At 52.5% G+C, this 24,149-nt stretch overlaps 10 protein-coding genes across 10 annotated transcripts; 4 read left to right on the top strand and 6 right to left on the bottom strand.

Annotated features, from left to right (window-relative positions):
• Positions 1 to 395: 395 nt before the first annotated feature.
• ASPSYDRAFT_138419 (uncharacterized protein) lies at positions 396 to 3,882 on the bottom strand (the record flags this gene model as incomplete). The annotated part of the gene is made up of 6 exons (XM_040840835.1): positions 396 to 1,010; positions 1,069 to 1,455; positions 1,514 to 2,571; positions 2,624 to 3,240; positions 3,302 to 3,567; positions 3,640 to 3,882. 6 exons carry the CDS (start codon positions 3,880 to 3,882, stop codon positions 396 to 398), a joined length of 3,186 nt encoding a protein of 1,061 aa, XP_040708569.1.
• An 811-nt stretch (positions 3,883 to 4,693) lies between these two features.
• Positions 4,694 to 6,012, top strand: ASPSYDRAFT_26743 (uncharacterized protein; the record flags this gene model as incomplete). Its single annotated transcript, XM_040844317.1, has 3 exons — positions 4,694 to 5,001; positions 5,052 to 5,771; positions 5,817 to 6,012. 3 exons carry the CDS (start codon positions 4,694 to 4,696, stop codon positions 6,010 to 6,012), a joined length of 1,224 nt encoding a protein of 407 aa, XP_040708570.1.
• Positions 6,013 to 6,171: 159 nt separating this feature from the next.
• ASPSYDRAFT_84759 (uncharacterized protein) lies at positions 6,172 to 7,611 on the bottom strand (the record flags this gene model as incomplete). The annotated part of the gene is made up of 7 exons (XM_040851403.1): positions 6,172 to 6,482; positions 6,566 to 6,622; positions 6,674 to 6,741; positions 6,790 to 6,907; positions 6,970 to 7,198; positions 7,258 to 7,365; positions 7,441 to 7,611. The coding sequence occupies 7 exons, from the start codon at positions 7,609 to 7,611 to the stop codon at positions 6,172 to 6,174; spliced, it is 1,062 nt and encodes a 353-aa protein (XP_040708571.1).
• A 711-nt stretch (positions 7,612 to 8,322) lies between these two features.
• On the top strand, positions 8,323 to 9,837 carry ASPSYDRAFT_84760 (uncharacterized protein; the record flags this gene model as incomplete). The annotated part of the gene is made up of 5 exons (XM_040851404.1): positions 8,323 to 8,589; positions 8,651 to 8,777; positions 8,834 to 8,957; positions 9,002 to 9,462; positions 9,527 to 9,837. 5 exons carry the CDS (start codon positions 8,323 to 8,325, stop codon positions 9,835 to 9,837), a joined length of 1,290 nt encoding a protein of 429 aa, XP_040708572.1.
• A 65-nt stretch (positions 9,838 to 9,902) lies between these two features.
• ASPSYDRAFT_84761 (uncharacterized protein) lies at positions 9,903 to 11,394 on the bottom strand (the record flags this gene model as incomplete). The annotated part of the gene is made up of 2 exons (XM_040851405.1): positions 9,903 to 10,670; positions 10,726 to 11,394. 2 exons carry the CDS (start codon positions 11,392 to 11,394, stop codon positions 9,903 to 9,905), a joined length of 1,437 nt encoding a protein of 478 aa, XP_040708573.1.
• Positions 11,395 to 12,132: 738 nt separating this feature from the next.
• ASPSYDRAFT_84762 (uncharacterized protein) lies at positions 12,133 to 14,305 on the top strand (the record flags this gene model as incomplete). The annotated part of the gene is made up of 3 exons (XM_040851406.1): positions 12,133 to 12,222; positions 12,272 to 12,319; positions 12,368 to 14,305. The coding sequence occupies 3 exons, from the start codon at positions 12,133 to 12,135 to the stop codon at positions 14,303 to 14,305; spliced, it is 2,076 nt and encodes a 691-aa protein (XP_040708574.1).
• Positions 14,306 to 14,327: 22 nt separating this feature from the next.
• ASPSYDRAFT_54191 (alpha/beta hydrolase) lies at positions 14,328 to 15,314 on the bottom strand (the record flags this gene model as incomplete). The annotated part of the gene is made up of 1 exon (XM_040848812.1): positions 14,328 to 15,314. One exon carries the CDS (start codon positions 15,312 to 15,314, stop codon positions 14,328 to 14,330), a length of 987 nt encoding a protein of 328 aa, XP_040708575.1.
• Positions 15,315 to 16,171: 857 nt separating this feature from the next.
• On the bottom strand, positions 16,172 to 18,877 carry ASPSYDRAFT_39517 (uncharacterized protein). Its single transcript, XM_040845914.1, has 2 exons — positions 16,525 to 18,877; positions 16,172 to 16,465 (listed from the first exon to the last, which is right to left on the bottom strand). Exon 1 carries the CDS (start codon positions 18,464 to 18,466, stop codon positions 16,562 to 16,564), a length of 1,905 nt encoding a protein of 634 aa, XP_040708576.1. The 5' UTR covers positions 18,467 to 18,877; the 3' UTR covers positions 16,172 to 16,465; positions 16,525 to 16,561.
• Positions 18,878 to 20,379: 1,502 nt separating this feature from the next.
• On the bottom strand, positions 20,380 to 22,509 carry ASPSYDRAFT_84765 (Zn(II)2Cys6 transcription factor; the record flags this gene model as incomplete). Its single annotated transcript, XM_040851407.1, has 2 exons — positions 20,380 to 21,439; positions 21,488 to 22,509. The coding sequence occupies 2 exons, from the start codon at positions 22,507 to 22,509 to the stop codon at positions 20,380 to 20,382; spliced, it is 2,082 nt and encodes a 693-aa protein (XP_040708577.1).
• A 178-nt stretch (positions 22,510 to 22,687) lies between these two features.
• ASPSYDRAFT_84766 (MCT family MFS transporter) lies at positions 22,688 to 24,136 on the top strand (the record flags this gene model as incomplete). Its single annotated transcript, XM_040851408.1, has 5 exons — positions 22,688 to 22,725; positions 22,768 to 22,984; positions 23,030 to 23,773; positions 23,837 to 23,934; positions 23,983 to 24,136. 5 exons carry the CDS (start codon positions 22,688 to 22,690, stop codon positions 24,134 to 24,136), a joined length of 1,251 nt encoding a protein of 416 aa, XP_040708578.1.
• Positions 24,137 to 24,149: the final 13 nt, after the last annotated feature.

Raw genomic sequence — 24,149 nt, forward strand, 5'->3', positions numbered from 1 at the left:
TAACAATCTATTAAACTGTTTTAATTCATCGATTTGCGCTGCAGCCCTTGGTGGGCGGACTTAGACGCTGTTAGACCGTGTCTTAACTCCGGCCTCGTATACACTTCCCACTTTGTGCATACCACTTAGTCATGATCGCATTAGTTGTGCGCGTTGTCGAGATCAAAGGCTGCTCGTATTAGACATATAATGGTCACTTAGAGACAAATTAATAACACGAATTAGATGCCCTCATCAATATTATAGACCCAAGTGTTATAGCGAAGATCATTGGCTTAAAGTAGGTCGTTATGCTTTCCGTAATCAAAGGGCAGATGGGATTCTAATTTATATCCACGTTTATATAGAGTCAGCTTATTCAGTATATTTCTATATCACCTCCAATCAGCGGCACGTCATGCATTCGTAAGAACATGGCTGTCCTGCCTCTCCAAGTCTCCTTTGCTGTCTTTTCGCTTTCCGCCAGATGCCACCTCTAATCGTCTGAAATAAGCTCTCTTGATCCATTTCCACGCCTCTACCCCCAGGAAGAATAACACTGTTCCCACAGCTACGATCGCCCACTCCCAGGTTATCCCAGTATGGCGGAAGACCTTGTCATTGATAACAGGAATATAGATCAAAGGGAACACAAGCAAGAACCCAGCGATATTGGCCCAAAACAGAAACTGGTTTGCCCAGATATCACGCGTCCACTGCGTCCATCTTCTCCATGAAGACTGCTGCGTCTCTACGACAGGCCGCATGTTGAAGAATGAGCGCCGCATGTCGACCATTTCCCATGCGAGGAAGAGGACGAACCAAGTCAGGCAGGCGAATGTGGTTGCACGGGCGCGAAAGGCAATCTCGCAACCTTCAAGTGTATTATTGCAGTTTTCACCGAGGGTTTCAGTGCCCTCGTTGAAGCCGTAAAGCACAAGAGTGAACGCTCCCAGGCAGATAGCCGCAACCCAGATGCCGTAAACAATCATATCAAAGAGCATTTCGAGAGTGAAAATGCCCTTTTTCAGCTGTGTAATGCCTAGTTAGCTGATTATACTTAGCAAGTCGGATTGGTGGGTGCCTTACGCTTCGTGGTGGTCGATTAAGGATGTCGGCTGTTGCTTGCTCAAACCCAAGACCCATGTCCGGCAATCCAGATGTTATCATCACCAGCCAGACGATTTCCACCGGACTGAGAGGGAAAATGGACAGGCCTTGCTCATCCTTGAAAGCAAGGCCAACAAGGAGAACAAGAGCTTGGGCTAGATTCTGGGACAAGACATGAAGGATGAACTTCTGGATATTGTCGAACATACGACGGCCTTCCTCGATGGCATTAAGGATTGAAGCAAAGTTATCATTCGTCAACACAATATCCGACGCATCTTTGGCAACGTCGGATCCTGCCTGGCCCATTGCTATACCGACGTCGGCATCTTTAAGGGAAGGGGAGTCATTGACGCCGTCACCAGTCTAGAGACAAAATTAACAAGCGTTTCTTCGAAGGACTCGGGGAATAGGAAAAGCATACCATAGCAGCAAATTTCTTGCGTCGATGCAGCGCTTTAATCATCCGGACCTTGGTACTTGGTGCGCACCGTGCAATCACGAATGGCAAAGTTGGGAGACGATCAATCTCATCATCAGCCAGTTTATCAAATTGATGCGCTGTCATGACCATTTTCTCAGAGGATTCCTTGCTGAGCCCATTAAAGCGCGAGGGGAGAATCCCTACACTCAGCGCTATTGCGGTGGCAGTGCCAGGATGGTCCCCCGTCAGCATATGGACCGCGATACCAGCTTGATGGCAGCGACGCACTGACGGAGCAGACTCTGGACGGGGAGGATCATAGAGGCCAATAAGCCCACGGAAGGTGAGGTCTTTCTCAACGGCACTTCGATTGATATTCTCCATGTCGACAATTGGATCAGTGAATTCTTTGCTTGCCAGCGCCAACACACGAAGCCCCTGCGACGCAATGGCCTCCATATTCGCTATGATATTACTCTTAATATCGTCAGTCATAGCTTGGGCCGCCTTGCCAGCATGGATGTGGACAGATGTACATGAATCAATGATCCGTTCGACGGCACCCTTGGTGAAAACATAGTTCTTCTTTCTTCTCGTTTCCTGAAAAATCACAGACATCTTCTTGACGTCCGAATCAAAGGGGAATTCGGCGACTTGTCTCCAGGACGGTGCATCACCAGAGGTCAGTACGGAGCGATCCCACCCGAATCGACAGGCGAGGACTTGGATTGCGATCTCAGTTGGATCTCCGCGCGCTTTCCATTCTGCGTCTGTATCCTGGTATACGGTGGCGAGATTGGCGAGAGAGGCTACCTTGAGGTATTCCTCTAATTCAACATTATCAATAAGCAGCTCGTCTGGCGTCACTCGCGCACTTTGAGTGAGACTCTCAGCTCCCATCTCTCCCACCAAGTCAGGCTGCTTGAATATTCCTCCAGCGTTTGGATTGTACGGTTCACTGCTCTCTCCGATGGAATAAGTGCCTCTTGAGGGTATCCACATCATCTTGGCCACCATTTTGCCCTGAGTGAGCGTGCCTGTTTTATCAGAGCATATGTCTAACCACATGAGCCGATGCCTTGCACGAAGCCTGGCCAGGGAACAACTTACTGGTCACGGCTCCAAGAGCTTCCAATGAATTCAAGTTGCGGACGATGACCTGTCTCTCTACCATCCTCTTCGTCCCAACTGTCATGGTGATTGTCAAGACAACAACGAGGGACGACGGAATCATGCTAAGCCCAGTGGCCACAGCGTAGATAATCACCTCCTTGTTATCGTCAAACGTATTTGCCCCAAGGACGATTATCGCACAAATAACTGCTGTAAAGAAGAGGAAAATCGCGAGTCTTGATAACTTCCGCTGTAGTGGCGTCCCAATATTCGTACCGAGGACATTGCCAATCATGTTTCCTACTAGGTACGTCAAGGCCATCACATACGCTGCTGGGCTTGCTGACCCATCGGCTCTGCGCTTAACTTCTAGTCCACCAGACCTGTTCTCTCGTAACGCCGCCGCAATGGACCCTATTTCCGTGTGCATTCCTGTCCCGAATACTATACCTCTCGCCCGGCCTTTTGTTACCGTGGACGAGGCATATGCGATATTCAGACGGTCTCCAGGCCCGGTGTCGGCGTGGAAAATGTCGTTGGCTGCTTTGCGAACCGGTAGGGATTCTCCAGTTAGTAAAGCTTCGTCCGTTTCGAAATTGACCGCTTCTATGATTCTTAAACCTTTTAGCATGCATGCATGTTACCCAACCACGGCAATCCGGTCTGCCTACCTACCTTATATCACTGGGAACTGTGTTCCCAGTCAAAACTTCAACAAGATCTCCCGGAACCAGATCTGAGGTCTGGACACTATGCGCCTGTCCATCCCGATAAACAGTTGCACTCGGGGAGCTCAATGTCCGCAGCGAATCCATTGTCTTGCCGGCTTGAAATTCCTGTACAAATCCAACGACGATATTAAGCACGACCACAGCAGCGAGGACACCCCCTTCTATCCACGCCTGGATGCCGAAACTCACGCCCGTAGCCATGATCAGAATCTAGAGAAAGCGTCTCAGCCACCCGTTTCCCACCCGTCTCTCACAATGTAGATGTGGTGGGTGTAATCGTACCAAAGTCATTGCATTCGCAATTTGCTTGATCAGGATATCAAGCGGTTCCGTAGATGATCCAGTCCCGATATCATTCGGTCCATACCGGCCTATACGAGCCTGTGCTTCGGACGCCGACAGGCCATCGGTGGGGTTTGCATCTAGCTCGGTAGCGACTTCTTCCCAGGTGAGTGCGTGCGCTGGCTGTGTTAAGGGTCTGTTGCCACACCCTGGGACACTGGCGGAGGCGTCGCCGTTTGCCATTTCCTTGGACATGATGCTAGAGAAAAAGCACTTGGAAAAGCACTTGGCAGAATGCCAGATTAGTGAAAGATGATGGCCATCGGTAAGGCTTTGGGCCTGAACGGCCTATTTATGCCAAAGCTTTTGCAACCATGGATGATTCAGAATTTTCTGTCCTCAATACCTTGCTATGGAGAAGGTTCCTTCTGTGAGTATCTACCGTCTGTGTTTCTTCTCTTAACTTCCTTGTATAGAATGGTGGCCAAGAAGATCCCATTTTTGCCAAGATTCCATGTGAGTCCTTGTTCATGTCGAGAGCCAAGCCACTGATCTACTGGATACCCAGGAAATACTCTCCGCTTGGCTTCCTTATAGGGACTAGTGGCCATGGAATGTTGTTATTGTCAGACTGGATAGTTACATGCAATAAATACCCTTACTAAGTAAGGGTGCCCTCTTTAGTCGGGTGGTAAAATTGTTTGACAGTTATGCTTGTCAGTCTCCGCTACTCACACACAGACTAACCCTAATCCAGAAGTTGGTAACAGATTTTTAATCCAGTTTTTGATAGTTATCTTCAAGGTTATATAGGTCCAATGCGCATCCTGAACTTGTTCCATCAATACAGCGAGTGATGTGCTTCCCGTTATGGAATGAAGGGTACCTTCCCAGTTAGGGAATCGAGTTGTATGGCTGGAGTGTCGTCGCTTTCCCTCGATGCCCATCTCCATCTTTCTCGCCATAATTCAGTCCTTACTTCAACAGCGTTAGCATACCAAACATTCTATATTATCCATCCACACAACTCGTTCGTTCCGATTTCCTCTGCGCCATGCGCTTGGTCCATCAGCCAGAGCTTCCCTTCTGCGCCGATGACCCTTCATATATGGGTGACTGGGCTATCGTTGGCAGAGTCCAAGCCATGCGTGAACTCGAAAGGTTGTACAACAACGGCTGCGAATTCTATCCCCGCAGGATCCTCGAGGCCGCAGGGAGGGTGATACATTCCGACTTGGTAGACGGAGACACTTGCGACATCGAGGCACTCAATGGAAAGACTTATCAATACCGTGTGCGTGGGTGGGTTACCACATATGACGAGAACGGGGGAGAGAGTCCCTCGCATGTACCAATAAGGGTGTAAGTTGTTTCTAGTCTCTGATGAAGAGGTCATTACTGACTCTAGAAAGTATTTGTCCCGCCATTGACTACATGTCTTTGAGTCAGCTGCTATTGGACGCCAGCAATGCGACTATCGCGGGGCAGTGGAGGCCCTTTCATGCATATTGCACCGTCAGGCTTGCGAACTACATTAAACAAGAGGACGAAGATGAATCTGAAGAGGATGAATCTGAAGAGGATGAATTTGAAGAGGAGTCATTGCACAATGGTGAGCCCAATGGGGGACCTATCGGTGACCCTAATGAGGGGCCTTGGGGCATGACTTTGCGTCGCACGGAGGCCTGGCCAGTATGGGACGTGGTCAATGCTTTTCTATCCAGTCTGCGAGTGGCGTGGCAAATCAACAGCGTCTTTGGCATTGGGTGCGGAAGTCTGGAGGGATCCCGGAGGGGCATTTTCTCGTACAATCGGTTCGTCGATCAGCATGCATTTGTATATCATCTTGCCAATTACCTGCAGACAACGGGTCTAGGATCTCAATACGTCGCCCGCTTCTTCCAGGACTCGACGTACACGAATGATGATACATGGACTGTTGAGCAAATCGGGGAAATTGAGGAACGTGTCACAGTCCTCCCCGATCCAGTCGCGTATCTGGCAATGGATAAACAGTCTGTGGTCTTCTCGTCTCGCGCGACTTGCTGCGTCAAGTCGATTATTGCAGACAACGCCATGCCAGCCATACTGATCTTGGATCGTATCCGCAACGATGGCTCTCCGTCTGAACTGTAAGTCTCTATCGGTCCACGTTATTCTACGTTAACACGCCACAGAGCAGATCCATTCACTCCCCGTGTCAAGTGGATGCTCGAAACGCACTACCAGTTCTTTGACCTCCCACAATTCCACGTCCATGGATGGGTGCCCCTGGGAATGTACGTTAGAAATGAGTTTATCCCCCCGAGTCAGCCAGACGACTCAACAGAGTTACGAGATGTAGAGATGGATGGCTGGGCATACCTCCATTAGCTATCACTTTAGAGCGTTCATTCCTTTTTTTAAGTTTGGGTGGTTGTGGTTAAAATAGCACGTTATCCATAGCCATGTTGTAGATTATACATTACAAACAACGATCCCTGTTCAATGCTCACATCCTGCCTTTGCTTCTACTTTTCTTCATTCAAATTGTCACCACGAGGGCTGTCCCTCTCGATCGAAGGGCCTCATCTCATACTCAACAACGACCTGATCAGTACGCTGAATCCGGCCATTCGCGCATTTGTTTTGCGCCTGGTCCGCCCCAAGGATACTCTCCTGGCTTCCCTCCATTGCGGTATCAATATTCGTCTCAAACAGGTCCGCATCCTTTTGCGAGCTATACGTCGACTTCTTCATATGCCGGTCAAATGACGACGATGGCAGCTGGTTCGCACTGCTCTTGTAGGACCGCCCTCGCGAACTCCAGGACCGTTTGCCCCGGGCCATTTCGTACAGCGGCCCTAAGGTTGGGATGCACGAGGCCATTATTATCATGTTCGATTCAATGCTGAAGTTATGATATTAGCATGATATATGTATATACGGACAGGGCAGAAGAGGGTTAAGTATCTAGTCCAGATGACGAGGTCGGCGGTGGCATCTGAGCGCGGTCAGTTAAGATTATAAGAAGTATGAGAATGGGCAGACGTACAGGTCGAGTCTGATGTATTATACAGACTGGGAAGCTGGAAGCATTTAACAATGGCCATTGCGCATGCACTATCTTGGTCAGCGCGGGTACTGCACGGTTCACTGGTCTTTACTGACATAGCACCCATTCCTAGGGCGGCACATAAGGCCAACTTTTTCTGTAATGTTATCTGTAAACGCGCGAGGACGATGGTGGGGTATATGGCGAGGTACAGGTCGGCGAAACCGGATATCGCTGTCCCAGCTGTTTGTTAAAACATGTGGTATGGAATGGACTATAGGGCATGGCCAGCTTACCCCCCGTGAATATAGCATAACCCACCAAAATATCATTGGAGCGACAGGTCGCAGCACCCGAAGACACAAGCTGGATCTTCCAAAGCCCCTCCGGCGGATCACACATTGTAAACAGAACGACGATGCAAATGGACGAAGACACAAATACGAGCGCCGTGAGGAACCACAGCCAAACCCGGTGGAACTTGCTCGGATTCATGATTCGGTTCAACAGGGCACTGATGGCGAGCTTCGGCGTCGTGAACGACATGATCCGAGGGCGAAATCGGCGTAGTTGATGAGTAGCACTTTGACGAGCAGGTCCATGCCTCCTTCTTGGGTGATGATGGCTGTGTGTTTGCCGTATCCGAGTCCGACGTTCACGGTTGTTACGACGGTGTATCCTGTGAGCATGATCTGTAACTATAATTAGCTCGCGCTCTTTGCAGATATGATTTGTTCTGTCTGGGTCAATGGGGAGGGGTTAGATACCATTGCGACTGCGATAATGTAGTCGTCCAGGCCGATATTTTTCAGCCATCGCATCCGGATATACAGCCGGGCAGACACCATCAGAACGCTAACCAGGAAAAAGGACCAGAAGACCCCTAGAATCCGGGGCCCCTTGGTCTGGCTAGCATACTCTGGGGTGATTTGGTCCATGGTGAGAGATTCTGGAAGGATCAATTCCCCTGTCTCTGAAAGATCTCACGGGCCCTCCTTGGTGTACATATAGAGAATATCGTCAGTCGTCAGTATAATGACTCGTGCGGATGGGGCGAAAAGCACAAACGGGATGGCAAAAGACTGCAATCACAACAAGCTGAAGGAAACTATCTGTCAGACGCACATGAATGGCACCATGAGCCTGGGCCGGCACCCAATGCGAAACGAGCGGCCGGATACTTCGGCTGCGGACGGCTGTCAATCCTGACAATCACTCAAGCATCTTGCAGGGCCCATACCCAATCGAGTAGTGCGTGCGTACGCAGCAGTGTCAGACGTTATTCCTTAGCATCGTTTAGCACCGGCAGCTGCCAGAGCTAGCGCCCCTGATGGGGAACCTTAACGGGCCTAAGGATACCGGCCCCAGTTCGATATGCAGATTAGGGCACGTTGCCACGCACCGTCCACCGGTGTGGGTCAGTTGGAGAAGCTATGCCGCTTTCTCTCGCGGACAATTCCTGTTCTGTATATGACACTATATTCCTAGCTTTCCGGAGAGCCGGGATTGCTGCAGTCTGGCGTGATTATATCCCCGTCAGGGGGGCAGTTCAGGAGACATTCCCTCAGTGATTCCTTTGTCTCAACACAAGCACACGCTGTCTGAATACTCTCATCTCTGAGCCGTCGACAGTCCAAGAGTAAAACACTATGAAGCACGCAGAGGGCACTTCCAATGGCGATGCCAATGGCTCTGGAGTCACGGCTGCCAACACCAAAGTCACGCTCGAGGACCTCGCTGTTTCTCCGAATCTGCCCGGCCAGGTTCCTGGATTGCTCGAGGAGATAGCCTCTTCCGGGAGACAGTATCTCACAGCAAATACAAACGCGAGGTTGAGCCTCCTCGAAGCAGCCAGGTCGCTGGTATATGCTTTGGAGACGCCTCGAGAAGCAATCATCCGCCACTGCTGGTCAGACGTGCGACCCCTGTCTCGTTTTGCATCTGCTATTAATTCCACTAGTTCTAATTGTTTGACAGTCTACCAAGTATGCGACGCTTGAAACAGCTGTCGGTCTGAATCTATTTGCTGCCCTCGGAACAGATGATACATCCAAGTCGGTCGCTGAGCTCGCACAGACAACTGGATCGGACCCAGCATTATTAAGTGCATATCCCATAAGACCTCACCAAGTGATAACATCTAACGCAGTGGTCATACAGGCCGCCTGATGAAGCACCTGGCTGCCGTGGGTGTGATAACCGAGACTGGCAACGATGAGTATCGCGCGACAGGCTTCTCCAAGGTTCTAACAGGGGAGAAGTACAGCGATGCATTTCCACTCATGTAAGTACTGTTTCTGGATTCATTTACTCGTCTGACAAGTGTAGGACATCACGCTTTACCTTGGGCATCCTCGCCCTGCCCGCCTTCCTCGAGAAGACCAACTATCGCAACCCGACCAGCGCAACAGACACGGCATTCCAGCTCGGATACAAGACGGACATGGGCTTCTTTGGCCACCTTCAGCAGGAACCTATCACGGCTAGACGCTTCAACAACCACATGGGTGTTTATGCCCAGGGCCGTGCGCGCTGGATGGACCCGGGCTTCTATCCAGTCCAGGAACAGTTGATTGAGGGCACGACGCTCGGAAAAGAGGATGTATTGCTTGTCGACGTGGGCGGCAGCTTCGGACATGATCTACTGGACTTCCGTCGCAAGTGGCCCAGTGTTCCTGGACGGCTGGTGCTGCAGGACCTCCCGGAGGTTGTCTCGTCGGTCAAGGACCTCCTGCATCCCTCGATTGACGTTACGGCGCACGATTTCTTCACCCAGCAGCCGGTTAAAGGTATGTTCCTGTCCTGCTTGATGATAACAGTCCTCGGCGGTGCATTAACAGGCTTCTTTTGCAGGTGCCCGCGCATACTACATGCACTCTGTCCTCCACGACTGGCCTGACAATCTCGGGCGTAAGATCCTGTCGAACCTTGTTGCTGCAATGAAGCCAGGACACAGTAAGCTGCTGGTCAACGAGAATGTGATCCCGGATACCGGTGCGTACTGGGAGACCACCAGCCTTGATTTGATCATGATGCAGATCGGATCAGGCGAGCGGACGGAGCGACAATGGCGGGCACTGCTGGAGTCGGCTGGGCTGAAGGTTGTTCATATCTGGACTGCGCAGCGTGGAGTTGAGTCTCTGATTGAGTGCGAATTGGCTTGATGTGGTATGTGGTATATCTTGTAGTAGCGACTGGTAGTAGAGCGTTGATCCTCCGGTTTTCTCTACTACATCTCGAGTTCTGGTACATCCCCTCTTCTGCCACTACATGCAAAGCAGGGTCTATCGCCATCGCAATCACAGCGAGTCTGTAGAGCGCCGGCCCAGTCATCGCGACTGAGATTCGGCCGGCTATATCTCACCAGGATCCCATCCGCTGCAAGCTCGCGCGCCAGCGCATCCATGCGGTCCCAGGGATAAATGCACATATTGCAGTGTTCTATGCTAATGAATCCAGGGTATGGGCAGAACTCAATCTCGATTTCTCGTAACGGGCAGTTCTTCTCTACTGCCATCTGCGCAAAGTGGCGTAACCAGTTTTGCTCTGCGACTCCAAAGCTGTCCAGCGCTATATCGCGGTACGGGTCCTTGTCCAAGGTCAGGTCAAAGTGGAAGATGCGCAAGCTGGGAGCGAGAAGGCCCGCCATATTTTCACTATCCACCGCAGCGGTTTCGCGTAGTCTAAACATGGTGCAAGCCGTCAAGCGTATCTCCTCTAGCCTCTCGAACGGCCGCATATCAAACCCCGACAAGCCCGGCTGGTGGTTGATGGAAATATCGATGGTGCGTAGGGTTTTGCGGTTGATGGCAAGTATCGGCTGCAGCGTGGCGAGGCTCCAGGGGTACGAGTTTTTTCCACTGCAGTCATGGTCGGCACTTTCTAAGCGGAAATTCTCCAATGACGGTGCCCACCTTATCAGTTTCTTGAGAATTGGGGGGGTTAGGAAGAAATTGTGCAGCCGCAAGGTCGTCAACGAGGCTGTGCCCGGTTCCAACTACAGCAGGTTAGATATACAAGGCTGTCGTAAATATGAGACCTGATTAACTTACTTTGGGCGTTCTATTCTCCGTATTTTTATAATGAAGCGATAATCCGCTGAGCTCAAGAGTCCGTAGTTTAGAGCTGCCCGTCTCATTGAGGATATCAAACAGCCAAGGGACGTCTATATCGCAGTTTTCCGACCTCAGAGACAGCGCCTCGAGGTGCTCGAAATTACTCATCGCATGTCGACAAAGCCTCCACGCGTCCCCCGAAGCAAACGCAAGTGCAGTGAAACTGAAGGACCTTGCCTCCGTCAGCCATGTCGTCAGATCATCCGCAATATACCCCAGCGGGTCTCGACGACGTCTACGCCCGTCGTAGTACACGGTCAGGCTCCGACACAGTCGCCACAGGTCAGGATTATTTCGGCAGCTGCGGTGCAGGAGCTTCAGCGAGGGGACTATATTGTCGATATAGTTGGGTTCCCTGGGTGTTCTCCCAGTGGCTAGATCCGCGTATAGGTACGGCATGGCAATGCGGTTTAACCGCCGACAAACAAGACAAAGTGAGGCTGGTGTGCGGAAACGCTCTTCCCAGTATTTCTGGCGCTGTTCCCAGTTTTCATAGAGTTCATTGCTCCACGTCTCTTTGTCCATGCGGCATGCTTCTTGGACGATGTTATCCAAGAGCTCTTCGGGTAGTTGTAGGATAAATGCACGGTCGCGAATGACGCCCATGTCGACTGCTGAGTGCAGAGTAGCACGTTGACTTTGAATTTGCAGGAGATTGAAAAGACAGATTGAACTTGGGGGCCAATCTGGTCATAATTTTGAGGCTTACGGTCGCGTAGGCAGTGATCGCCTGTGGATCTTCTGCCTGGCCGGTGCCTTTGGAGAATTTACAGCCTCCCCAATAAGGTCTACTTTGCAGAGCGGTGTTGACCACATGCATTGCATATCTTATAGCAATTGTCAGCTATTTTATCTCCAGCGAAACTAGCCGAAGTTCTTATGTAGTCGAGCATAATCAGGCCTCCGATAGCATGTCCTCGAAATCCACCTATTCCCTTTCAATCCAGCGTAAACCGTTAGCCGACCATTCTGAGTCCTAGACTGTATTGACTATATTGTAGTGATCTACTTACCTCCACCGTCGGTAGTGTGGCCATGCATCGCCGAGAAAACAGTCCAGAGACGTCACCAGCAGCGTCAGCCATACTCCGTATAATCAACGCTCTCTCCTGAGTACGTGAGATCTATCATAACCTCGTACATCGAGTAGGAAACTAATGCACATGTGAAACACCGGCTGTACTGGCCGTACGATATTGTTGCCTGGCTGCCTGAACATCAGGTGACCGGGCGGCGTGTCCGGCCATTATGCATCGGTCTTCTAGCTTCATTCTTCCTTCGTCTGTCCTTCATTTCTTCGATTGCTTTGTCTGCCCGTGTCGGCTGCAGAGTCATCATCCCAATATGACTAGAATCCACGTTGAACAAACCCGGCCTCGGAAGCGGAAGCGAACTGTCATTTCCTGTACCGAGTGCCATCGGCGTAAGCAAAAAGTTCGCGCCGCTGCAGCACCAGGTCGGACCTCAGTTGACCCTTTCGTAGTGCGATCGCCAGGACCCATGCTGCAACTGCATCAAGCGGGGAAAGCAGGTACTTACATCCTACCACCTGCATGAAGCTGCGTCTGACTAAGTCCAGGATCTCTGCCGCTATAATGCTGATCGGACGCGTTACGAGACTACTCCGAGCAATCTGAGCACCAGTGTGCGTTCGGAGATTAGCTTCAGCGAACAGTCGCCTGAGAAGTGTCCTTCCGCGCTCCCCAACGCTCCATGGACGAGTGAACTTCAGGAGAAGGTCCGTGATTTCGGGTATTCTAGCCAATGCAGTCACAACTCATTCAGCTTGCTACGGACTTCAGAGCTGTACTCGAGCCAGGACAACCCGTCCGACCTCGCCGCTGCCAAGGACCGGCTCACCTACGATCAGGGTGCAGACCGCAGGTATAGGGAATTGGTCCGCCAGTTGCCCTCGCAGTCCTGCGTCGACATTCTCATAGGCACCTTTTTCTCAGGTGTCAACTGGCAGTATGATATGCTCCATGAGGGGCTGTTCCGCGAGCAGTTACAGCAATGGAGGAACATCTGCTATTCGGACCTCCAGGCTGGCTTGGAGGTGTTACCGGGGGCGACCCTTGTGGTTCCGGCGCTTTTGTTTCAAGTTCTCGCGCAGGCGCTCCTTTTCCACCCACCCCACGACCAGCGAATTCATCACCTGCTTCCCATGGCCGGCATGACGTTCAATGACCTCGCCGCTGAATACAGTGACGCGGGAGCCGAGATCCTAGAACTTTTAGGGAAAAGAAACATCACAATTGCTACTGTACAGGCGGGTCTACTACGAGCGGCATGTTTAAAGAGCCGCGGTAAGGTTATTGAAGCATGGCATGCCCTCGGCGCGACAATCCGTGATGCACAGGAGATTGGCCTTCATACCGGGCAATTCTTGTACGGAGATTCTTCGATTCCACCAGGGGAAGGTAGGATAGCCCTCAATGCTATTGGCCACAAGATTTGGGTGGTCCTGCATATCTGGGATGTTCATATGGCTGTCGTGCTCAGTCGACCTATCGCCACGGAGTTACACATAGACCGCTTCGCTTGTACGATAGCAGATAACGAGACGCGGCGCTATCTATTCTCACATTGGCAGACTGAGTCGGAACCCCCGCGGCCATTCGATGTCATCCTCGCCGGTTATAATGTGGCATATCGATATTTCCAGGATATTCGTCAGCTGGAAGAGAACGGTGCGCGTTGGCAGGACTATGCGACCGTTGACCGTATTCATGCTGCAGTCATGAAAAATTCAAAAACTTTACCTTCCTGGGGTCGACTTCTGAACCCAAGCACAAAGTTTGATTCAACACCTGGGTGCCACTGGTTACCCATGGCCCGAGAGGGGCTGTGCTCGCTCATCCACCTCGTTCTTCTCACCCTTCACCGGCCATTCATATTTTCTGTTGAAGCCAGCCGTACGGAGGCGCTCAAGGCTGGAATCGCGATTCTTCAGGGCCAGGACCGACTATTCCACAACATGGATCCATACCAATGCAGAGTGTTTAACCCAGTCTATGCTTCCTTTGATGCGATCGTCCTGATTTCGGCTATCTGCATTGCTTTTCCGGATCATATTCAGGAACACAGGACAGAGTGTATGGAGGTTGTGCAACGCGGAGTTGATCGTCTCGGCGCCATCGGGCAGTCAAATAACATGGCCAAGTCAGCTCACGGCGTTGTATCGAGCTTACATCGTCGGATGAGACATCGGCTCGGAATTTCCAACACTACAGAGGACGCTGGAAATTTTGTCAGCGCCTCGGGCTTCATCTCATCCGACGATCCAACCCCAGTGAACGGCGCTATTCTAGAGCCTTCATTTGATGCTATCCCGCCGCCTCGGCCGACCTACGATTTGTTCTATGATCATCTATCGGCTGCGCCAATGCCTTTTGTGGAGCCTCAACCCACATTACCTTTGAACGCGCCCGATATGAACGGCATGCCAACTTGGAATTTTGAGGGCATATTCCCGGAAGATAGTTTCTGGAGTGCTATGAACGAACTGAATCAATGAAATACATCTGGTTAACTATACTTTATTTGATCCTGGCAAACCAAGCTGCAATGTCTCCCACATTACGGTCGACCACGTCAGGCTGGTCATAGTGCTGAAAGTGCGCAACCTCATTGTTCCAGATCAACTTCTTCTCAGTCGTGGGAATGGACTCGTAGTGGCGCTTAGCAGCCGCCGCATTCATACAGTTGTCGCCGTGGATCAGCAGCGCCGGCTTTTCCAGCTTAGCGACACCAGGGACAGTCGTATAATCGAAGTGGTCCAGATCGCTCATCACCGCATACCGGTTCTCGAACCCCTTCAGTGTCCAGGGCCCATACCAGGACCAGACCACTGGACCGGGCAGACCGGCTAGTGCGCCAGTGTCAGGGTCAGCGGCCTTCGGGTCGACAAGCGGTTGGTACACGACTTCTCCGGTCTTGTCATACAGCTCTCGAGCCTGTTTGGCTCGCTCGATCCGCGCTTTCAACAGGGCTTCACCCTGTTCGGGAGTCGGCATCTTCATCGCTCCGATATCCACACCAGGCTCCCAAGCAACACACCCAGCGCAGATCATATAAATGTCGGTCTCGTGGTCGCGATAGTACCCAGAGACCGAGGCGACGCCAGAAACGCGACCATCATATGAAGCGACATCCAGAGACTCAGAGCCGCCCTGGCAAATACCAACAAGGAAGAGGCGGGATTTGTCGACGTCGCCGCGCGAGCACAGGTAGTCGAGCCCGGCAATCATATCCTCGTTCTTCATTTTCGGGTTCTCCAGGCGTCGCGGCTGGCCGGTGCTCTCGCCGACGGTGCGGGGGTCAAAGATCAAGGCCGCGTACCCTTCATCTGCAAGGCGTGTTGCATATTGCAAGGGAGCCTGTTCTTTCACAAACGAGTACGGGCCTGTGATGACAATTCCGGGCGGGTTGGTCACCTTGGTAGGGCGGAAGAGGACACCAGCAACGGTCTCTCTGTGAGACGGGTACTGGACCTTTTCAGTGGTATATTGACCGTGGACAGCCATCTTGTGATAGATAGAGGGGTAGATTTATTTAATCGGGAGTTGGCGGGGTGGGGGTAGACTTCAGTTAGGGATCTTCAACAACCGCCTACAAGGGGTGCACTGCAGTTTTATACTCCCACTATATTCGGAGTTTAAGCCAGCGATGTCCATCCCCGATGGTTCGTAAGCCCGTGGTGTAACAAACCTACCGTAGAGGGAAACTATGACGCGCTCAGTCACAAGCACAATCGCAGCGACTGCTATGATCGCCGCATTCATCGGAGAAGCCTCGAAGTCTGGACAGTTGTCTTCGATATCGCCGACAGTGGACGTGCCTTAACGCCGATGGGCCAATCAGGAGCGCCGATCTGTTCTGGACGGCTGTTATGTAATCCATACATTTCTGTTCCGACGTCGAAATAAATAACGTGACCACCAGACAAGCACAGTAAGACGGTAAAATACTAAAGAAATTGGAATGTATTATACAAAAGGACGAGTTATATATGGCCGTTGGTTGTTCTGATCATGATAAATGGAGCTCATTCAATGTTGGTGCGCGATGGGAGGTTCAAGACTCTGATTACTGTTTATATATATACTGAGTGCGAGTTAGAGAACTGTTTTACAGTCAACCACTTTTGTACCAAGGGGACGGGAATTATAACCATAGAAATGACTCTGTAATAACCAGAATCGAACAGTCATTATAATTGCGACATGTATCTCGAGAGGTGTTGTTGGTTACGGAGGGACAGCTCGTGGCCTAAGTCGAACCGAGTATTACTACGCGAAAAGTCGTCCGTCTCGGTTAATGCATTCGATATATACTAGAACGGTGAAGGGAAAGAGCTTTCAAAAGTTCAGAGATTGAAATATTGGTAGAGTTTGAATAAATTGATTATGCTTCAAGGTGAATAAATGACTGATATTCCCTTGTACTCTAGCTAGCCACAAATATGCAAATTATGTTTAAACAGTGGTGGTATGTAACATGTATGATAAAATATCGCAATACAGATAAGGATTGTGTGGAATAAGCATAGCAGTTCACTATATATTCCAAATTCTTTTCAGAAAGACCATGTCCCGCGGTGGTTATCAAGACTCCGTTGGGAATTATATGAGAGTTGCGTTATACATCTCGAGTGCTTCAAAGCATGGCCAGCCTGCTATATCATGTCTGTTAGAGTTAAGGCTTGCATCGGGGTATTGGAAGAGAGGAACATACCATTGAGGAAGCTGCCAACGCCATAATTTGAGGACGCTTAAGCCTTGGTAGGCCAGCTCCAGCTGGTCGAGAATGAGGTCGAGAAAGTGGTGGGAGTGCCTTGAATGTCTTCACAGCCGCAGGCTTCACCTTCGCCGCTCGCTCCAGCACCGGTGTCACCACCAGCGCCAGCTTCACCACCGGCTTCACCACCAGCACCGGCATCAGCACCAGCACCAGCTTCGCCACCAGCGCCAGCTTCACCACCAGCTTCACCACCGGCTTCACCACCAGCACCAGCACCAGCTTCGCCACCAGCGCCAGCATCACCGCCAGCACCAGCATCACCAGAGCCACCAGTAGTAGGGGACACGCCAGTCTCGCCGGAGCCACCCGCACCGGCATCTCCACCGGCACCAGCAGATCCTCCAGCTTCGCCAGAACCACCAGCGCCAGCATCACCGCCAGCACCAACAGAGCCTTCAGCACCAGCAGAGCCCCCAACACCAGCGGAACCACCAGCAGATCCAGATCCACCAGCACCAGCACCAGCACCGCCGGAGCCTCCAATACCAACAGAGCCGCCAGCTTCGCCGGAACCACCAGCACCAGCAGAGCCTCCAGCACCGCCAGAGCCACCGATACCAGCAGAGCCACCGGCAGATCCAGATCCTCCAGCGCCGGCTTCACCACCGGCTTCACCACCGGCAGAACCTCCAACACCAGCGGAGCCACCAGCTTCACCAGAACCGCCAGCGCCGCCGGAGCCTCCAGCACCTCCAGAGCCACCAATGCCGACAGAGCCACCAGCGGAACCAGATCCTCCAATATCAGCACCGCCGGAGCCTCCAATGCCTGCAGAGCCGCCAGCTTCGCCAGATCCACCGGCACCAGCAGAACCACCAGCTTCACCAGATCCTCCAATACCAGCTTCACCAGATCCACCGACACCAGCAGAGCCACCGGCAGATCCAGATCCTCCAGCGCCAGCTTCACCACCAGCACCAGCTTCACCACCAGCACCAGCTTCACCACCAGCTTCACCACCAGCTTCACCACCGGCTTCACCCTCGGCGCCACCTTCACCGCTGGCAGATCCACCGACACCAGCGCCGCCAGATCCTCCAATACCAGCACCACCGCCAAGATGGCCGCCAATGCCAGCAGAACCTCCAAGACCACCACCGAGGTGGCCACTGCCGCCAATGCCAGCACCACCACCAAGATGTCCGCCAATGCCAGCAGAGCCATTGAGACCCGCGCCGGCATGGCCACCAGCACCAGCACCAGCACCAGCACCAGCTGAGCCACCAAGACCAGCTGAACCACCAATGCCAGCGTGGCCACCGAGGCCAGCAGAGCCTCCAATGCCGGCACTACCGCCAGCTCCAGCGGAGCCACCAAGACCAGCATGACCACCGAGCTCAGCAGAGCCTCCAAGGCCAGCAGATCCTCCAAGGCCAGCAGATCCTCCAAGGCCAGCAGATCCTCCAAGGCCAGCGCCAGCACCGGCACCAGCGGAGCCACCAGCGGAGCCACCAAGGCCAGCATGACCGCCGAGTTCAGCAGAGCCTCCAAGGCCAGCAGAGCCTCCAAGGCCAGCGCCAGCGCCAGCGCCGGCACCAGCGGAGCCACCTAGACCAGCATGACCACCGAGCTCAGCAGAGCCTCCGAGGCCAGCAGATCCTCCAACACCAGCACCAGCGCCAGCACCGGCGCCGGCACCAGCACCAGCGGAGCCACCTACACCAGCAGAGCCACCGAGTTCAGCAGAGCCACTGACGCCGGCGTCAGCGCCGCCGCCGCCGCCGATAAAGGTGCGGGGCTTGTGGAAGGGCTTGACGGCTTCAAGGGCCTCGAGGGACTTGATTGAGCTGACGTCGAGGTTGGCGAGCTCGTCATCGCGTCTGGTGGGGGCGCTGAGGGCGCAGGCGAAGAGGGTGAGTGCGACTCCTACTCTCATGTTGGGTGATTAAGTAACGTAACGTAACGAGAGTTGTGGGGGGAGTATAGAAGGGTTGATAAGTAACGAAGGAATATATATAACGATTGAAGAGGATAAGGAGGAAGAGAAGAAGAGAAGGATAAAGAAGAAGCTGTCGGAGAAGGGAAGTTGAGGTGTGCTGGATTGCAGACAGAAGACAGCGAGATCAACGAAGTTTATATAGACGGCCGGACCAACAGACACAGGCGGGAATAGAGACGCCTGTCTAACTGTGTTTGTGTCTTAATGCTCGGCCAAGTTCACGTTGTAGCGTGTTTTGCCTCCATCATGGGTGCTGTGGGGATGCACGAACCTGAGACTGAGCTGTATACCAGCACCAGTATAGTCCACAATATACCAGAAAGCGGATAGCTCGATCGCTTGGCACCGAAGCCCTACTAAGCGCGGTCTCATCTGGTCTAAAGTGGTATGGATTTTCCTAACAAAGTATGGCGTGTTTTACTAGGAAACGGGCTAGGCGGAATGGTGCGACAAAGGGCCAGGAACGGAGGCCCTGAAGGAGCCATGATCGCCAGCAGCTCCGGCTTTCACGGAGGAATAGTTTGATCAAATATTGGCCGGTTCCTGAAGAAGTTCGAACCATGATTCATGACCCCGAGTCCAGACTTCGCGCTGATGGACTGACCAACAGGCCGTCGCGGCAGGTCGCAGCTTGTCTCAAGGTGTAACCAAATGTATCACTTGCGAGCTAGCAGGAGAGCTCCAACTAACTCGGACTAGATAAACTAATTTTCGAGGTCAAGGTTTCCATTGAGAATAGTAGGGACTTGAAAGCAAGCACGCTGGTAGTACAACCAAGCAATCCCCCAGCCCCCCAGTTAGGGCAAATCCCCCCTCCTAGTAAAAGGGGACTCGCCCATATCAATCACAGTCCCACCTGAAACAGCCTATTTTGGGGCGTTCGAGCCATCAAAAGCCACCGTCTGCAGCTAGCTCCCCACAAAAATTCGATTGCCCCCTGGTGGTTTCAGATCGCCGCCAAGTATACCGTCCCTAGACTGGCGCGGCACCGGATGGCTCGGTAGGCGAGTTCCTGCATTAGAGCCTTAGAGAGGCCTGCACAGTACCCCTGGAGTACTACCCAGACGGTTATGGCTTCGGTTACAGTTATGGGTCTATGTATCTTGGATCCATGGATGTTTTGTTTTGAAATAACACTATATATAGCCCTCGCTAATACTTTGCCACGGCGAGTCAGTTCCATGGCGAGCATGGGTCGTCCCTTTCTAAACATGGGTAACAGTGCGAGCGAATACTTTGAATATCGAGTATCTTCCGAGGAATCAATCCCAGTCTAGCCAGTTTGGAACTTTCCTTCGGGCTGTATCACCTCTGCAGGTCTCACTACGAGTTACTCAGTTCGGAACGTACAGCCCAGCCCTGTGCCGTTTGTCCGGATAATGCAGGATGAGCTATCAAGTTTCAACGGGTAAGGTCGCGACTGGTCAACAGTCAACGAGGTATAAAGTCGGGAAAAACGCGGTAAACGACGCTATCTGGTGTATCAAGCGCGGAACAGCCACGTCTCGAGGCTATCTCAGCAGGAAGACAGGAATAGCAGCAGGTGCCCCGGGACGAGGTCTGGGCAGTGAGCGATTCGCCGCAAGGACTGTTTCTATTCAGGGAAGCGGGATATACTCCAGTTCGCATCAGTGCACTTCCGATTTGGAACTTGTCGAGAAGTCGGAGGAAGTAAACCGAATAGTGGATGGGGTCCCCCACCCACCCATCTGCAGCAGGTGGATGCACGGAGCTGGACGTGAACTGATGGCATGAGGTGATACTCCTTGGTGCATTGTTTAACCTTTCTCCGATGCTTGAGTAATTTCCAGTCGGGGATTTACCTCATCATGCTAAGTATATGCCGCTGTCTACCTAGGAGGTTGAGTACCTCGTGTAAGATTAGAGAATAAGCCCGTCCAGTCCTCCGCGTCAAAATCCATATTTCCACCGTTGCCAATCAGCTCAGACCAGATTGCCTCTAGGTCTCTGTCCTCCTGGGAGCGGATTCTGTCCGGTGGTGCTGACGGGTCGATGAACGACGAGGCATGCATAGGCTCTTCCTCCTCCTCCTCCACCACCACAGGCGGGGCGAGCGTCTGGGAATCCAATGCATCGACCCCAGAAACTATTCCCGAATTGGTAGACAAAGTGTTTCCGCTTCTGTTGTAGTTGGCCTGTAGGACGCCCATCATGGCGTCGATTCCCTCTTTCACTAGTGCCGACGATTGCTGGGCCTTGCTGAGCATCCTGCAAGCGTCGAGGACCTCTTCCTTGCGTTTGTCGGCGAGGATGTCGTCATTATTGTAGCATACATCGAGCAGCAGCATGACGGCCGCCATGAAGACGTGGTGCATTATGGACCAGATCACCGAGCTGGACGGCGAGAACCGCGGCTCCTGCTCGTCCATGAGGCGCTTGATCTCGAGTACCTTGCGAGCCGCGCTGAGGCCGGTCATGTACGAATAGGAATAGGTCGGATCGCGCGCCCCACGGATGAAGAAGGGCCGGTGCAGACGGCAGAGACGGGAGTACCAGGCCTGCTGCAGGATGCATGCCTGCCAGGCTATAGTGGGGCGTTCCTCATACAGAGCAGCATAGCGGCGGCGGAAACTTGGGTCGAGACGAAGGAAATCGGGGGACTGGGCCTGCGCTTCCTGGATCTTCCGGTCGAGGTCGAGGATCTTGGAGTACTCGGCTTCTGTGCCGGTGAGTTGCGCGGCCGAGATGGTGTCGACGATGCAGCGGCATGTCTCGGCGAGTTTGAGGCGCTCGAGGAAGAAGGACATGGCTGTGGGCGTTGTGCTGGGCTGTGAGATTGCGCTGTTGGTCATTTCCATGTCGTCGATGTTGCCAGGTCTGTTTGTGTACATGAAGGCTGGATTGACCAGATATGTCCACTCCTGAGGCCCGCTCAGGAAGCCCAGACACCTGGCAGGTTAGTAGACTGCGATTGCCTGAAAGAAAGACTGCACATACCAGTCGAATGACGCGATGTCCCACCATAATCGTCGTTTTGTCTCCAACACTACTGTACTTTCCTTCCTCTCCTCTCGCGACTGCGGCGTATCAACTCGATGCAGCAGCATGCTCTTTGCCTGGTCGATGATCGAACCGATACTGAAGAACCCACTGACAGCAGTGCAGCAGTGGATGTGTGAGATGTTGTGAAAGATGATCAGCGCCGCCTGGAGACCCTCGACCGTTGGATACGATTTATAGTCTGCCTGGGTCAGAGCAGCGCCGGTCAGGAACGAGAACCGCTGGCTGCACATTGCTGCGTGGCGCGACGACTGTATCGAGCACTGCAGGAAGAGCGAAGACCCAGTGACGGCAAAGACAAGCGCCAGGTAGCTCCGGTTCACGGGTGCCCTGCGCTCCACGCAGCGATACACCTCGTCTATCTGGGCCTCGATGACATGGGGGGTGATGATGTGGTACAGGTAGCTGATATAGCGACAGAAGTAACTGAACAGCGCCAGCGAGTCGGACTCGGCAGGAAGAAACTGGATCAGGTCGACTGTGGCTGGATTCTGGTTCGGCGTCCAGGACTGCGAGGTGATCGAGAACAAGACACGCGCAGCATCACTGACTTGGTCGTATCCCAGTCGTTTCTCGTTGATTTCGGCCCTGAGCTGGGGCGAGACTGCTGCTGGGACGCGGTCGCCCATGTGAATGTGCTCGAGCCAGTCTGCGGTCGCCAGCGACTCCTTGCTGCCGACGAGCCCCGGACCTGGAGGCGTCGGCCCAGGAATATCCGGCTGAGGACTCTCCGGGGGCTGCGACCAGGCCGGATGTGCTGGTTTGGTGCCATTTTGCTCGTGGATAGGAGGCTGGTTGGTGCGAAAAGAGCACTGCAAGCGACGGGCCAGACAGCTGCTGCAGGGCTGCTGCCGGTCGCATTTGAGTTTCTTCTTGCGACAGAACTCGCAGGACACCGGATCCTGTCTGGGATTGCGCTTGGTGGGCACCGGACTGTCCGGGGCGCCTTTTCGCTTCATAGTTGTGTGTGAAGGAAAGGAAATGTTGTGATGGCCGAATTTAACAACGCCGGACTCTCCGCGGACTCTCCGGACATGCCCAACAACACTATAAAATGACAGTCACCATGAGGAATTCCAGAGAAGTTTATACTGCTACGGACAGGAAGAAAAAAGAAAACGACTGTCACAATTTAGAATGTCTACAGATTCCGACCCAAAACCTACGGAGTATACGTATGTCACCATGCAATGTTATTACATTTACTGACGAAATAGGGCGCGAGCATGGTCCGTCATCGTCGGTGCCTGCATGGCTGTTTTCTGCTCTGTCGGCTTCATCAACTCGTACGGCGTCTTCCAGGAATACTATCTGAAGCACCAGCTCGCCAACGAGTCCGGCTCGACCGTGGCATGGCTAGGCGGCGTCAGTATCTTCTTCATCTTCTTCGGGTCGGCCATATCTGGACCAGTGATGGATATCTCAGGGCCTAGAGTACGTATAAAACGTTTGAATGAGGAATCGATACTAATGAGGCAGATGATGCTATGTGTTGGATCCGCAGGGAGCGTGTTCTCGATCATGATGGCTTCGCTGTGCCACAGGTTCTACCAATTCCTGCTCGCCCAGGCGGTTTCAATGGGCATGTTCATGTCGCTTTTGGTCGCGCCATCGGTAGCCGTTGTCGGCCAGTATATCAAAGTCAAACGGGGTGCTGCAATGGGCATTGTCATTGCGGGCTCTTCACTCGGGGGCGTCATCTGGCCCATCGTGATCAACGAGCTCCTGAAGAACGAGAGTGTCGGGTTTGGCTGGACCATGCGTATTGTCGGCTTCATCATGATCCCTTTACTTGCTGTTGCTTGTATCTGCTGTCGACCTCCTCTTGACCAGACACCAGACAGGGAATCAGCAAAGCCTCATCAGAGCAAGGAAAAGAATCGCAGGCCGGACTTTTCTATCCTGAAAAAGACCGAGATGCGCCTACTCTGTCTAGCATTCTTCACCATCTACTTTGGTATGTTCGCACCTTTCTTCTTCATCACATCATACGCCTCGGCCATGGGCTTCTCCGACGACCTGGCCTTCTACAGTGTATCAATCCTCAACGGCGCGTCGATGTTTGGCCGAATTTTACCCGGGATGGTAGCAGATAAATACGGCCGGTTCAACTTTTGCTTGCTCTTTACCTTTCTGTCTGGGGTTATTGCGCTCTGCTGGACAAAAGTCACATCTGTTGCAGGCTTGGTCGTCTTCGCTGCTGCGTATGGCTTTACTTCTGGAGTAAGTCATCTCATCTCCCAGTTTTAACCGTGATAGCTGTGGTAAAGTATACTAACAAGTAAGGCGATTCTTTCTCTCCAACAAGTATGCGCTGTACAAATTGCAACGCCGCAAACACTCGGTCTTGCCGTCGGGACAATATTCGCTGCGTCTTCTTTTTCGTATGTCTTGTCCTATCTTGAGATTATGAGTAGTGCTGACATTGACAGTGCAATGGCGAGCACGCCCATTAGCGGCGAGCTATCTGAGAAATACGGCTACCTGTCACTGTCCATTTACTCTGGCGTGAGTTTGATTGTTGGGAGTGTATTCCTTCTCATGGCTCGGCTGGTGCAGAGCAGGAAGATTCTCGTTGCTGTTTAGATGCATACAAATC

Source organism: Aspergillus sydowii, assembly GCF_001890705.1.
Source record: "Aspergillus sydowii CBS 593.65 unplaced genomic scaffold ASPSYscaffold_1, whole genome shotgun sequence".
In the NCBI taxonomy this organism is placed as follows: domain Eukaryota; kingdom Fungi; phylum Ascomycota; class Eurotiomycetes; order Eurotiales; family Aspergillaceae; genus Aspergillus; species Aspergillus sydowii.

Bases quoted from the DNA above. Each gene is read 5' to 3' on its own strand.
- ASPSYDRAFT_39517 (XM_040845914.1), bottom strand. From the start codon at position 18,466: ATGAGAGTAGGAGTCGCACTCACCCTCTTCGCCTGCGCCCTCAGCGCC.